Source organism: Salminus brasiliensis, chromosome 11, assembly GCF_030463535.1.
Source record: "Salminus brasiliensis chromosome 11, fSalBra1.hap2, whole genome shotgun sequence".
NCBI classification, from domain to species: Eukaryota; Metazoa; Chordata; class Actinopteri; order Characiformes; family Bryconidae; genus Salminus; species Salminus brasiliensis.
The window spans coordinates 23081959-23094490 of record NC_132888.1 but is presented as its reverse complement, the minus strand read 5'-3'; the positions used below and the strand labels follow the sequence as shown (position 1 = coordinate 23094490).

General features: G+C 43.8%; 1 protein-coding gene across 3 annotated transcripts in view; it reads right to left on the bottom strand.

Moving 5' to 3' along the window:
- Positions 1 to 12532, bottom strand: part of hip1 (huntingtin interacting protein 1) — a 45629-nt gene that overhangs the window by 6551 nt on the left and 26546 nt on the right. For all 3 annotated transcript variants that reach the window (XM_072692237.1, XM_072692238.1, XM_072692239.1), the window contains exons 8-21: positions 11397 to 11537; positions 10735 to 10792; positions 10458 to 10533; positions 10112 to 10255; positions 8829 to 8926; positions 8291 to 8363; positions 7944 to 8127; positions 6596 to 6684; positions 6113 to 6229; positions 5846 to 5947; positions 1930 to 2124; positions 1603 to 1750; positions 1105 to 1191; positions 78 to 185 (exon numbers count right to left, since the gene is read on the bottom strand). In XM_072692237.1, the coding sequence (XP_072548338.1) occupies positions 78 to 185; positions 1105 to 1191; positions 1603 to 1750; positions 1930 to 2124; positions 5846 to 5947; positions 6113 to 6229; positions 6596 to 6684; positions 7944 to 8127; positions 8291 to 8363; positions 8829 to 8926; positions 10112 to 10255; positions 10458 to 10533; positions 10735 to 10792; positions 11397 to 11537 (1620 nt within the window). The remainder of the gene's footprint in view (positions 1 to 77; positions 186 to 1104; positions 1192 to 1602; positions 1751 to 1929; positions 2125 to 5845; positions 5948 to 6112; positions 6230 to 6595; positions 6685 to 7943; positions 8128 to 8290; positions 8364 to 8828; positions 8927 to 10111; positions 10256 to 10457; positions 10534 to 10734; positions 10793 to 11396; positions 11538 to 12532) is intronic.

The following is a 12532-nucleotide window of genomic DNA, read 5'->3' as shown; positions in this document are numbered from 1 at the left end:
CGGTCTCATGGAAAGATAAAAAAAGCAATAATTGCAACTCAACATACGCACGCAGTACATCTCTGTCAGCCACTCACCATCAGCCTGTTCCACCGGCAGCATGTGGGCAGTGGCGCTACCCTGCACAATGGTATCACCCACCAGGTGGGCAAACTGAGCCACAGCCCGCAGCAGCTCTGACATGTCTATCACAAAACACACAGGAGACAAAGGTCACATCATAAAGGTATTATCCATACGAAAACAGCTCTGTTTAATACAGTCGACAGACAGCCCAGTGCTTTCTTGCCTTTTCAGGCTAAAACTAAAAGTCTACTACTATAGTTCTGCGAGGCTTATGCATATCATATCATGTAAACATGCCAAATCATGACACGCCTGCCATACCAATAAGACATCTCATTTAGACTTGGTTTTCTTTGGTTTCTAGCATTGCACGACATACTTTTAGCTATAGAAATGGGCAAAAGTACATCACACTCTTGTTTTTATCAGTACCAGTCATCCAAGGCTTGGTTTTGCTCATACTTTGCAAAAGCAGCACCAGAAACCAAATTTTAGCTCTTATTTGATACGTTTCCCCCCAGTTCTATCCCTAACTTTATATTGTTCTCAATACTCTAAGCAATATATCTAATGGCAAATCCCAGACCCCTGAATACACCATACACTTAATACACTGGGTCCATCAGCACTTCACACTGAAATGCTGGAGATCACTAAACATCCAAATGTTTGCAGACATCCAATGTTTAAGAAATCATGGGCATTAATGGAGAGTCCTTTATTTGCTGGAGCCTCTGAGAAGGCTTTCCACCAGATGTTGGAAATTTGTGTTGAGTATTTGACTGCACTGAACTACAAGAGAGTTAGTAAGGTCGGGTACAGCCGAATTATGCGGTTTGGTGGTTTGTTTTAACCCTTCTTGCTGACAGGTGGCACAGAAATGGAGCTCTCATCCTCATGTAAACCTAATGCCATTCTATCAGCTGTGTGCACACAACCGAATGCCTGGGACATTGGGTAGCACACATCCACTAATTAAAAGGCTAGTCTGAATACTTTTGGACATGGTGTATAGGTATAGTTGTGGGTCCAACTCACCTGTGTTGTTGGATACAAAGCCGTCCCTGGCTGACTGTAGTCTGTCCACACAGTCTAGAGCAGCCTGGCATCTGGACATAAGGTAATCTACAAAGGGGAAAAAGAGAATGAATAGAAGGAAAGAGATAAAAAGAGAGCAGTCCAACAAGCCATCTGTTACCCTTCATAGACTGTCTCTACACAAGCCCAGCCAGACAACACATTTCATGCACTGCTATTTTTCTATGCACTACTGCTTAGAAAGAAGAAAGAAAATGTGCGGATGGCAATCATAAGTGGATAATTATGGAATGTAACGATTGTATTTAGCAGATTTTGTTATGGACGCCCATTTGCCATGATCTGGTTAGATTAGTTATGTATATACACACACACCTGGGGATCAATCAATCAAATCAATTTTCAAATTCAATGAATATACAGAATGTTATGGAAGACAGTTTAGGTTTGACACAGGCAGGGTGTGAGGAGATTTGGTGGAATGTTCTGGGCTCTGACCGGCTGAGCTGGTGCAGCTGATGTGTGTGGGCTCGTCCAATTGAGCCAGACTGTCCTGGACGATCTTCTCTGCCTCTTCTAGAGCTGCCCGCAGTGCCATCCAGCGCAAGGCCTCCAGCTCGCTCTCCAAAGCCTGCTCACGACTCTCCTACACACATACACACAGGCGGGGAGAGAACGTGTTTAACGCACAGCTGGTCAGCTTCTGCTTCCTGAAAGCTAAAAGTGAAAGCCAGTCCCATTTTACAGCCAACTGACCTCCAAATAAACACACTTCAATCAGTTCCACACTTTCCGCCAAGTGCATACACACACTGGAATACACACCTTCTCATTGAGCTGGTTCTGAAGTGCTTCAGCAGCCTTCACGCCACTCTCCCTCTCGATGGTTAAACTGCTCTGCACGCGCTCCAGCTCCTCCCCTAGACCTGCCAGCTCTGCCTCCTTCTGAGTAACTCTCTCCGCAAGCCCCACCTTCTCCATCTCCAGAGCAGCCACCTGAGAACTGAGCTCCTCACCTGACTGTAGAGACACAAACACCGTGACTGAGAGAGAGAGGAAAGGCAAGGTGAGACTTTTAAAGAAAAATTAAGCCTAAGAGTAAAAAAAAAAAATAATAATTATATTTATATTAAAGGTAAAGAGAGGTTGCAGAGCCAGGCGGAGGAGGCCCCAACATTAATCAGATGTATGAGACAGAAGAGTACGTGGCAGAGAACATTCAGAGAGAGATATAGAATATAGCCTTCATCTCAGGGACTGCTCAATTCCCACACAGACAGATAGGGCTGTGCTGATGACACAATTTGCATACTGGGTGCATAAAATAGCCTCTGTTAAAGGTTAAATGGGGAGAGTTGTAAAATTAGAGGCTGGAAATGGCAGAAATGTTTTCTCACAGGCCTGGCTGGCCCCTACCGTGTTACCGTTCTCCAAGCTGTCTTTACCATATATGCTTCACTGTATCAGCTGACTGTAAATTAGACCTGCAGTGCGTTTCTCCTGCTGGTGAGCCTACTGGTTCAAAACCGCTTCCCAACCCACAATAACAGCAATGTTGCTACAATACCGATCATCTACACTGTTACAGTAGGCTCAAATGTAGAACAGAACGGGGTAAAAGCAACAGTACCAAAAATCTAACAACGTCAGGAATGACACACAGCAGATCGGCCAGGATGCTTGTTGATCATTCTAAAGTTTGATGTGTGCTTATCTTACATTATAAACTGAATTCCACCTTAAAAGTCCCATCACAGTTATTTTCTGGCATCAATAACATCTGCACCATTTAAGGTGGAATGAATTATTCCAGTAAGAATCTGGCAAATACCTTCAGCCTCGTGGAAGCAGTTGTCTTTCTTTACAACTCCCACAATCTGAATGGCAGAAATGTTATACTAAGGTGGTTAAATTACCAAAAGCATGGCTGACTAAACCAATCATTCCTGTGATACTTTTTTGGTAAACAATGAGAAATGGACATCACAGGAATGTATCTTAAGCATGCTTCCTTAAAACACATGGAGCTTAAATCAGCACGACCAGCAAGCTTACGTAGATTTACTCAGATTACAGGCGTCGCCGTGTTTGGCAGTGTTTACGGAAACACGCCGTCTTCGTGGCGTTCAAAGCTGAGCGTTCAACGCTGATTTTTCCAATCCCATGAGTTGGACTGTGCTTGTGAAGGGTTAAGTGAGTTCAACAAGTATGCACGTTCAAGTCATGTGCGCAAATCTTCTTTTGAGAGCCCACAGCTATTATAAATAAGGTCAGTCTATACACTTTGCTCATTATTCGCATTCCACTGGCTCCGAATGACGCAAAGCGCTTGGAATCCGAATGAGAAAATAAAGCCGGTGAAAATCATCAAACCCACACGGTTCACAAAAACTGAACCATGAATATGCCAAACTGTGAAGTGTCTTTAGTTTTGCAGTGCAGAGCTAGAATGCTAATGTAGCTAGCAAGTCATACAAGTTTATAATCACCAAATAGTATCATGCAAACCACATGCTTGACATGAATGTCTATTGGGTTTCATTCATTTCTATCATTTTCTATCTGGGCTTTAACTTGGCCAAAATGTCAATTTTCTTCCTGCCTATCCATTTTTTTTGTAGACTCGTGTGCTTACGGTCGTTGTTTTGTGACCCACTTGCATTAAGATAGCATAAGCTTCAGTTCACAGACAGATTCCCAGACATCCTCCTCTATAATTTGCTGGCGCAATCTAGAATTCGTAGGTCCATCAATAATTGCAAGCCACTCCAGACCAAAGGCAGCAAAGAAGGCCCATACCAGCTTTATGGGCAAGATTCCTTTGCTGTCTTGAAACATTTCTGTGCAGTGTTTTGTTGTAGGTTTTGGAGAGTTATTGTCTTGCTGGAAAATAAATCTTCTCCAAAGTCATAGCTCTCTTTCAGACTGAATCAGATTGTCCTCCAGGATTTCTCTATATTTTCCTGCATTTATTTTACTTTCTATCTAAACAAGCCTTTCAGGGCCTGCCGTTAAGAAGCATCCCCATAGCATGACGCTGCCACCACTATGCTTCACGGTGGGGATGGTGCTTTGGTGGTCATTTGGTGAGGTGCAGTGTTTAGTCTCTGCCATATATAGACACTTGGAGTCTCCCACATATCTTTGGGCGAACTGTAGTGGATCTCTAACTCTCTTTGCCGATCCTCCATGAAGCTTTGCCTGGTGAAGAACCCGGGCAACAGTCTTTCCCATCCCAGCTGCTGATGCTTTTAATTCCTTCTGAGTAGTCATAGGTGTCTTGGTAGCCTCCCTTACTAGTCTCCTTCTGGCAGATTTATACATGTGTCTTCCATTCCTTAATGAAGGATTTAACTGAACTCCAGGGGATGTTTAATGACTTGAATTTTGTTTTTGCATCCATTCTCTGAGTTGTACTCTTTAATATCCTTTTCTCTGAGCTGTGTGGAGAGCTATTTTGTCTTCATTGTGTATTCATAGCCAGGAATACTGTTTAACCAGTGACTTGACACATTTACTGCACTCCTGTGATCTCCATTTCACTAGCTGTGACATTACTAGCACGAAGAGGGTGAATATTGATGCAGTCACTTATTTTGGAGTATATATATATATATATATATATATATATATATATATATATATATATATATATATCTTTATTTAATCTGAATTACTTTGCCGTAATTCAAGAATTGCATAACTGAAAAACATGATGTGATGATTGATTCCGATTTTAAAAGCATACCTTTTATAGGCACTGTAGGCCCTTAGGAATCATCCCGACATTCTGTGTGTAACCCTTGAAGGGTTTTTTGTTGGTTCCTTGGAAGAATAACAGTGGATCTAAATTTCCTTCAGTAGTTTGTCATCACCAGTGGACTGGTGAAAGCTAAATTCTTTGAAAATGAATTTGAAGCCGTTTCCAGCCCGGCCAATGCTTTTTGAGGTCCTCAGCAATCTCCTTTGTTCAAGACATGGCACACTTCCATAAATCTTTATAGTGAAGACCAGACTACTGGTGTATGTTATTGAAACATGTGAGGGCCTGACTACCATCCTCTTGACTAAAACACTTGACTTCAATTGCCCTTAAATAAACTCCTACTCCTGGAGGTTTACATACTTTTTCCTGACAAATTTAATATTGGTTCATTTGGCTTAAATGAATAAATGTAAAAACTGCAAACATTTTTGTATTATTTGTTTAACTTGGTTCTCTTTATTTAGTTTTAGGGATTTATGCGTAAACACCTGGGGAACTCATTCAGGTTCCTGTATTCCCTGAGTAAGTTAAGGAACATGAATACTATGTTGTGTGTGTATAGTGTACTGGTGCATTAGAATGTTTTTTTTAAAGATTCCTTATTTCTTCCCCATTAAACCAGACTAACCTGGTTCACACACACACACACACACACACACACACACACACACACACACACACACACACACACACACACACACACACACACACACACACACACACACACACACACCAGGTAATTCAGCGGCATGGGCTATTGGCGAGCATTCCGGCGATAATCCCATCAGACGACGGAGAGGGTGTGAGTGAGTGTCAGTGCCCATTACAGCAGCTGCCTCAGAGAGCAGGATGGCTCAACAAGAGCTCTATTATAAGTGGAGAGCTAAACAGGACTCAGAGCTTAGCCGGAGAGCACACAGGAACAGTAAATCAAGGAGGGTTGCGAGAAGAGGAGCAGAGGAAAATGGTCCCAACCTTTTGCGAGGAGGCCATGCTGGCTTTGAGGGTCTCTAATTCTGTTCTGCTGGTCACTAGGTCAGCCTGCAGGGCTTGGAGCTGTTCTGCTTGGTTTTTTTCCTACACACACACACACAGGGGGGTGGTGTCAGATACACATGTATACAAGAACACTACGAACAGAACATAGGAACTGGATGTGCTGAGTAAAGTGGAGAAGGTGTGTGTGTGTGTGTGTGTGTGTGTGTGTGTGTGTGTGTGTGTGTGTGTACATATATATAACACCTGCTGGTTGGCGGTCTCCTGCGCCGCCTTCACTTTCTCCTGCATCTCCCTCTTCACATTCTCTACCTCATCCTGGGCTGCACGGGCCACAGTCATCTGCCGAGTCACTTCTGCATTCTGCAACACACGCATCTTGTACTTTACTGGGCTGACCTACATCTACTCCTAGGTACAGAACTGACTCTGCTGAATGGCACTATTCCAGAGTTTATTCATGAGTTATATTGAGAGTGAAAGAGAGAGAGAAGGTGATGATGCCAAGCCAGAAGGAAGACTTTTCCAGTTTACAACTGGCTGAGAAACTGAGATGCTTTAGCAGGCTGGCTGATGAAAAACAGGGATGTGCATTCTGGTCAATTTTAATGGTTAGAGTTAATGACCAGATGGTTAATTGAACATTACGTAACCTGTGCAAATGGCCATTATGAAACAAGTAAAGTTTTAGTACAGTATATGGTAGATGGGGCTGCTATTGCGTCTTGCCTTCCTCAGCAGGTCGGCATGGCTCTGGACCAGCTCAGTGTACTTCTCCTTTAGCTTAGTGTAGCGCTGCTCGTTGGCCTGGGCCTTTCCTGCACACACACACAAAAATAAAACACACATTTAAAGATATGTTTGGTGTTTTGTCCAAATCAACTCAAACTAATTGTGATGACCGTTAACTGGTGAAAAACTATTATTCCAGTGCACAGAAATGACAGGGTGTGAAAATCCAGTGCTACAGTGCTAGCATGTCCAAAGAAAAACACACTTACTGTCCACTAGCAATTGGCCATTTTAACACCAACCCTAACCTTTAGAAGTCAGTCTGTATGAGGAAATGTGAGACAGATAAAATGTACAGGCATTTGTTTAGTGACCAGTTGGGAAATGCCACAGAGGAAACAGTGAGGCAAGACAACGACCATCTGCATTCTACCATCTCATTTACACTCACTGTCATCAGCTCCACACACAATATAAGAGCACCCAGTACTTCTATAACTACAGACTGTAGTCCATCTGTTCCTCTGCACACTTTGTTAGCCTCCTTCCACCCTGTTCAATGGTCCATCACAGGAATACCACAGACCAGATAGTGTTTGGTTGGTGGTTCATTCTCAGCACTGCAGTGACGCTAACATGGTGGTGGTGTGTTAGTGTGTGTTGCACTGGTACGAGAGGATCAGACAAATCAGTGCCGCTGCTGGAGTGCTGAAACACTCTGTCCCCTCACACTCTATTAGACACTCCTACATAGTTGGTCCGACTTGCAGATGTAAACCCAGAGACAGAAGGTTAACTGTTCCTGCACAGTTTGTGTTGGTCATCCTCTAGTCCTTCATCAGTGGTCAGAGGCCGCTGCACAGAGGCCGCTGCCCATAGAACACTGTTGGCTGGAAATTCTATACTGGTGCACAGGGGAAAATTTGGAAGGTGGGAAGCCCTAATTTGTCTGCAGGAGTCAACAATTTAGGAATATTGTTCAATGTATGTGGTATTACATACAGAGTACAGAGTTCTGAAGACTTATTTCATTTCAGTTTAAGCATCAAAATGACATGCTGCATGATTGGAGTTGCCCCAGGTACCTAATGATTAAGAAAAATAGTAAACCGTACTTGGGTAATGAGTAACCCTGTCATGGCAAGGCAGTGTGCAAATGAGTATCACAACACTGCAGCTTATTACTTTAGTACAATTACACTGATTACACCATAATCATCCTGTCTAACCAATTACAGCACCAGAGCTCAGCTCAGCTGGCCTTTCACTCAAACCAAAGTTACTGGTACTTTACCCTGGTGCACTCCGGCCCAAAGCAACACTTTCTGGTGCACACCCTACTTACTTTCTATCTCCGTTAGACTGCGCTGCTCCTTCTCCGTGTCTTCCTTCACCCTGCGCAAGTCGTCCAGCTCAGCCTTCAGAAACTCGCTCTCGCCCAGCGCCTGCTGCTTCAGGTGAGTCTGTTCGGCTAGCTCCGCCTCCAGTTCACTGACACGCCCCCGCAGCGCCTGGCACAGACGGCCACTCTAAGGCAGCCGGGATAGACCAAGAATGAGTAACAGGTCTTTTCAAGTGTACTGATAAAACTCCTTCCTACACCTCGACCACAAGAGATCTCCCAGACTTCCAACTGCACCCACTCGTCTTTCACGCCGCTATCTCCTCCAAATTTATTTCTCATTCTCTCACCTCCAATCTAAAAGATTCCAACTCTTCTTTCAGGGCCTGCAGCTCCGCAGTCAGCTGCTCTATTAGCCGGTCTCTGAGGGAACACAAAGACGCAAGACAGCTCTTAGCGCAGAGGCCAAGTAACCACACTGCTCGTCCAAATGCATAACTTTGCCTACGCTCGAAATAGTTTTGAGAGAAACAATGATATTGATTGTACGCATGGAGGCGGTTTCCCAAGGCACAGCCTGGCGCTGGGTTAAATCAGGGATTTCCCAACACTTTCAGCCCACAATCTCACAGTGATGCCAAGAAACCCATGCTTTCATAACGTTTGCAGTGAAACACCACTTAAATGTTATTTTCTAAAATTAGGTTTATTAATAGGAAGCTTTATACTGTTGGTCATTTAAAGACTTTCAGGCCAATTACACAAGCAATCAATGCATGCTCTAAAATTTTAAAATACCCTTTTAGATTATGACTAGGGTTGTGTGTCCCAGATCTGCATTGAAGAGGTATTTAACATTTAACACAAATCTGTAGCGCAAGGTCTTACTTGTCGTCCTTGCGCATGCCGTTTTGACTGTTGAAGTTGAAGGGGTCTGTGGCAGCTGAGGTGCCGAAGAGGTCATCAAACCTGCTCTCCACCGCACTCTACAGCAGAATCAAACCAGAAACAGCACTCACCTACCACAATCAGAACTGTTGGTCCCAAGTTAGCCATTTTTAAAAACATATGAAATATTAACAGACATTTCTACTGCATTTTGTCCATTTAAATATTAATAACAGCATCATACATGTTTAGAAACCACTTAAGCAACTATTTCAGATAACATAAAGCAGCATTCTGTGAGAATTGATTTTTCTTGCTTCTGGGCTCCCCTTAAGTGTAATTCATACTTGAGCCACCATTGGTACTTAAACTACCTTAAGCATAGATACTACTCAGTGGAGCATAAGCTTCTATTACTTGTTAGCTACATTAGCCTTGTAGCTCCAAGGTTGGCCAATATAATGGTAATATCATATACTACTATATACTATTTTAAAATGTTTCCATTTTTTGAAAATTATGAGGCGTCACATTTCTGTTCTGTCTCTCTATCCAGTACATGGTCAAATAAGCTCCTTCCCCCATGTGCATTTAAGGGAGGGAGCTCACTAATTGGTGAGGTCACGCTCTGACCTAGTTGTCTAGCCAAAAACTCCAAGCCCACTATACTTGCAGTCTACTAAATGTGCTTGAAAACTGCAAAAACTATGAGCATTCACTCAACTTTGTGCGCTCAGATATGAGGCTTTATCCAGGATGTAGTCTGTTACTCCCAATACCAGTCACTCAACCTTTGTTCAGTGGCAAGCAGAGCATTATCCTGCTAACTAAGCTAAGGCTAACCAGCTTGTCTCTCCCGCTTCAGAGAAGTTTAACTTTTGCTGTTGTTCTAAACACAACCCAGAACCATCTGTACTACTTGTGCAACTTGCACTTCTCCCCCTCCGCCCAATATCCCTGTAACATCACATACCACTGTGATAATTTTGAGACCATATAAAAAAGTGGATATTGCCCACCCTTATCATGGTTGATAATTCTTCTTGTGCTGTTGCACCTCACTATAGTGGTGTGTATGTTTTTTTTTCTGTGGGGCCAAAATTTCATGACCCAAGAAAATCAGTAACATACAGTTCCAGTCAGGACCTGCTGAACCCTGGCCCAGATCCAGAACAGAAGTGTGTGTGTGTGTGTGTGTGTGTGTGTGTGTGTGTGTGTGTGTGTGTGTGTGTGTGTGTGTGTGTGTGTGTGTGTGCGCGTGTGTGCGTGCGTGTATCTGATACCGCCAGGGGTGGGATGTCTGTATCAACGAGGTCATCTGTCTCCACCACATGCTCGCTCTCGGGGGACGATGTCTCGGCTGGAATCACCACCACTGGACTGATGTGCTCCGACAGAGCCGAAGCCCGCAGGAAGTTTGGGGGGTTCTACACAGAGGGGCGAAGGAATGAGGCGCCAGGCAGAGAAGACAAATAGAGGCTGAAAGATTGGTTTGAGTTCTCCACAGATAACATAATGAGGAAAAAAAAAAAATAATAATAATCAGGGCTGCAGGTATGTGTCAGGATTACACAACAATTCCATAGGAGGGGCTTCAGTGATCCGACTGGGGGGAAAACGGGGACTTACCTCTGGGAGTTGCGGAATCTGAATCAGTCTTTTAAAATACTGTAGGTTACTGGAACGGTAGAATAGACTCTTCAGCCTTCAACAAGAGTGGGGTGGGGAGGGGAGAAACAGTCATGCCTTATTCAATAGTGCCATTTCAGAAACAGGTCCCACTAGTATCACTCATGCATAAGATGTGTACAGTGCTAATACATCTGTCTGAAGGTATTCCCAACATGGCAGCGCATAGCGACAAAGCCAGAGACCGTTCAGGAATGCTCTGAAGGAGTGGACTCACTTTTTAAACTGTTCCTGGAAGCGGTCTCTATGCCCCTGCAGTGTGTCTGCTGGAAGACCTGGGGAGAGGAAAAGAGAGAAAGAATGAGAGGGAGAGGCCCAGACTGCAGAATAAAGAAACCAGATGAGATTTGGAAACAACAGAGTCAATATAGAATTCTTTGGCCCCAATCAGTCAAAAGGGGGGAGAAATAAAAATGAATTGCAGCTGCATTCCCTGCCAACTGTGAAGCAAGGGGGTGGACGCATCATGCTTCTGGGTTTTGTTACCACCATTAGTGTGGGTTTTGTGGAATCCAATGTTCAAACCATTTGTTACAAGGCTGAAGCTGAAGCTGAAAAGATGATTCTATAACAGTATAGTGATTCAAAACATTCCTCAAATCCACCATGGACTGAAGACAGACCAACTGAAGCTTTCAATGGCCCGAACAGTTCCCTGACTTAAACCACACTGATCATTTCAAAAAAGACAGATTAACTGTGCATTTAGGATTTGTTGAAATTGCTTCTCTTGCTCATCAGTCATAAGACGCTAGTGTTTACTATTCATCAACTAAAAAGTTCCACAAAAGATCCACCCAAGGGAGTGCGTGTCTGTGTTTATGAATGTGTGAGAAAGAGAATATCTGTGCTGGGTGGACAGCAGGGGGCCTTACTCACAGGAATGCAGTTTGAAGAGCAGTTTGACTGTGTAGTCGTACAGATGACTGCTGTCCAAGATGACCTGGATCAAAGGGGCCAGGCGACACTGACCTGCAGCCGTCACAGACACTGACCTGGACATGTCCAACGAGCTAAACACTGATGAGACACACACACACACACACACACACAAACACTTCTAAACATATAACTAACAAAACACACTCTGAAAAGTGACTTTCATAACATTGTGTTTACTGATATGAATCATGCTGTGTGTGTTTTCTGGGCATCACTGCTTCTTTTCTATAACCAGCACAAAGATTCCACACTCCCTCATTCCTATTCATCACCATACATCCCTCCCTCCCTCCCACTCTCTGGCTCTCTCTCCCCCGTCTTCTCTGATGCAGGTCCTATGAGACTGAATTCTCTCAGCATGCAGAGGTGTGGTTTCCTGTGCCAGGGAGCAGTGCTTCAGCCAAGCATGCGTGCGCGCACACACACACACACACACACACACACACACACACTTACTCTCACAGACACATTTAGCTGTCTTTCTCCTGCCACTCCAGACACATTCATCTCGCTGCCTGGCACACTACACACTCATAGTGTCCTAACAGTGTCGGTGCTGCAGCTCCAGTGCATGCATTCACACACACACACACACACACACACACACACACTTTTAGATGCAGCATCAGGACATGGGACTACATATTCTCGGTCGTCTCCATTTTTTGTTTTTGATTTACTCCAACTGTCAAAATTTCAAGATAAATGGACCAATAGAAAAGCTGATTTCCACTGAGCAAAAGTTTGTGGACACCCCTTCTAATGAACGTATTCTTTTACTTTGGGTCGCGCCCATTGTTGACACAGACGTGCAAGTGCCTGTAGAAAACTACTGCCAATAGAATAGGACTCTCTGGAGCAAAAAAAAGAAAACAAAAAGAGCCTAATGGCAAGCGTGGGCTACAGAGGTATAAAGCTGTGGAGTATGAGGGGACTGTTCTCTGGAATCTGGGCTCTAATACTTTAAGAAAGAGTTGGGGAGGGGACGTTGGGGACGAGGTGGAGTGGTGACCCTTCAACATCCTGATCTCAAGAATGCTTGCAAAATATATTTGTTTCAGAAGCAGATAAAA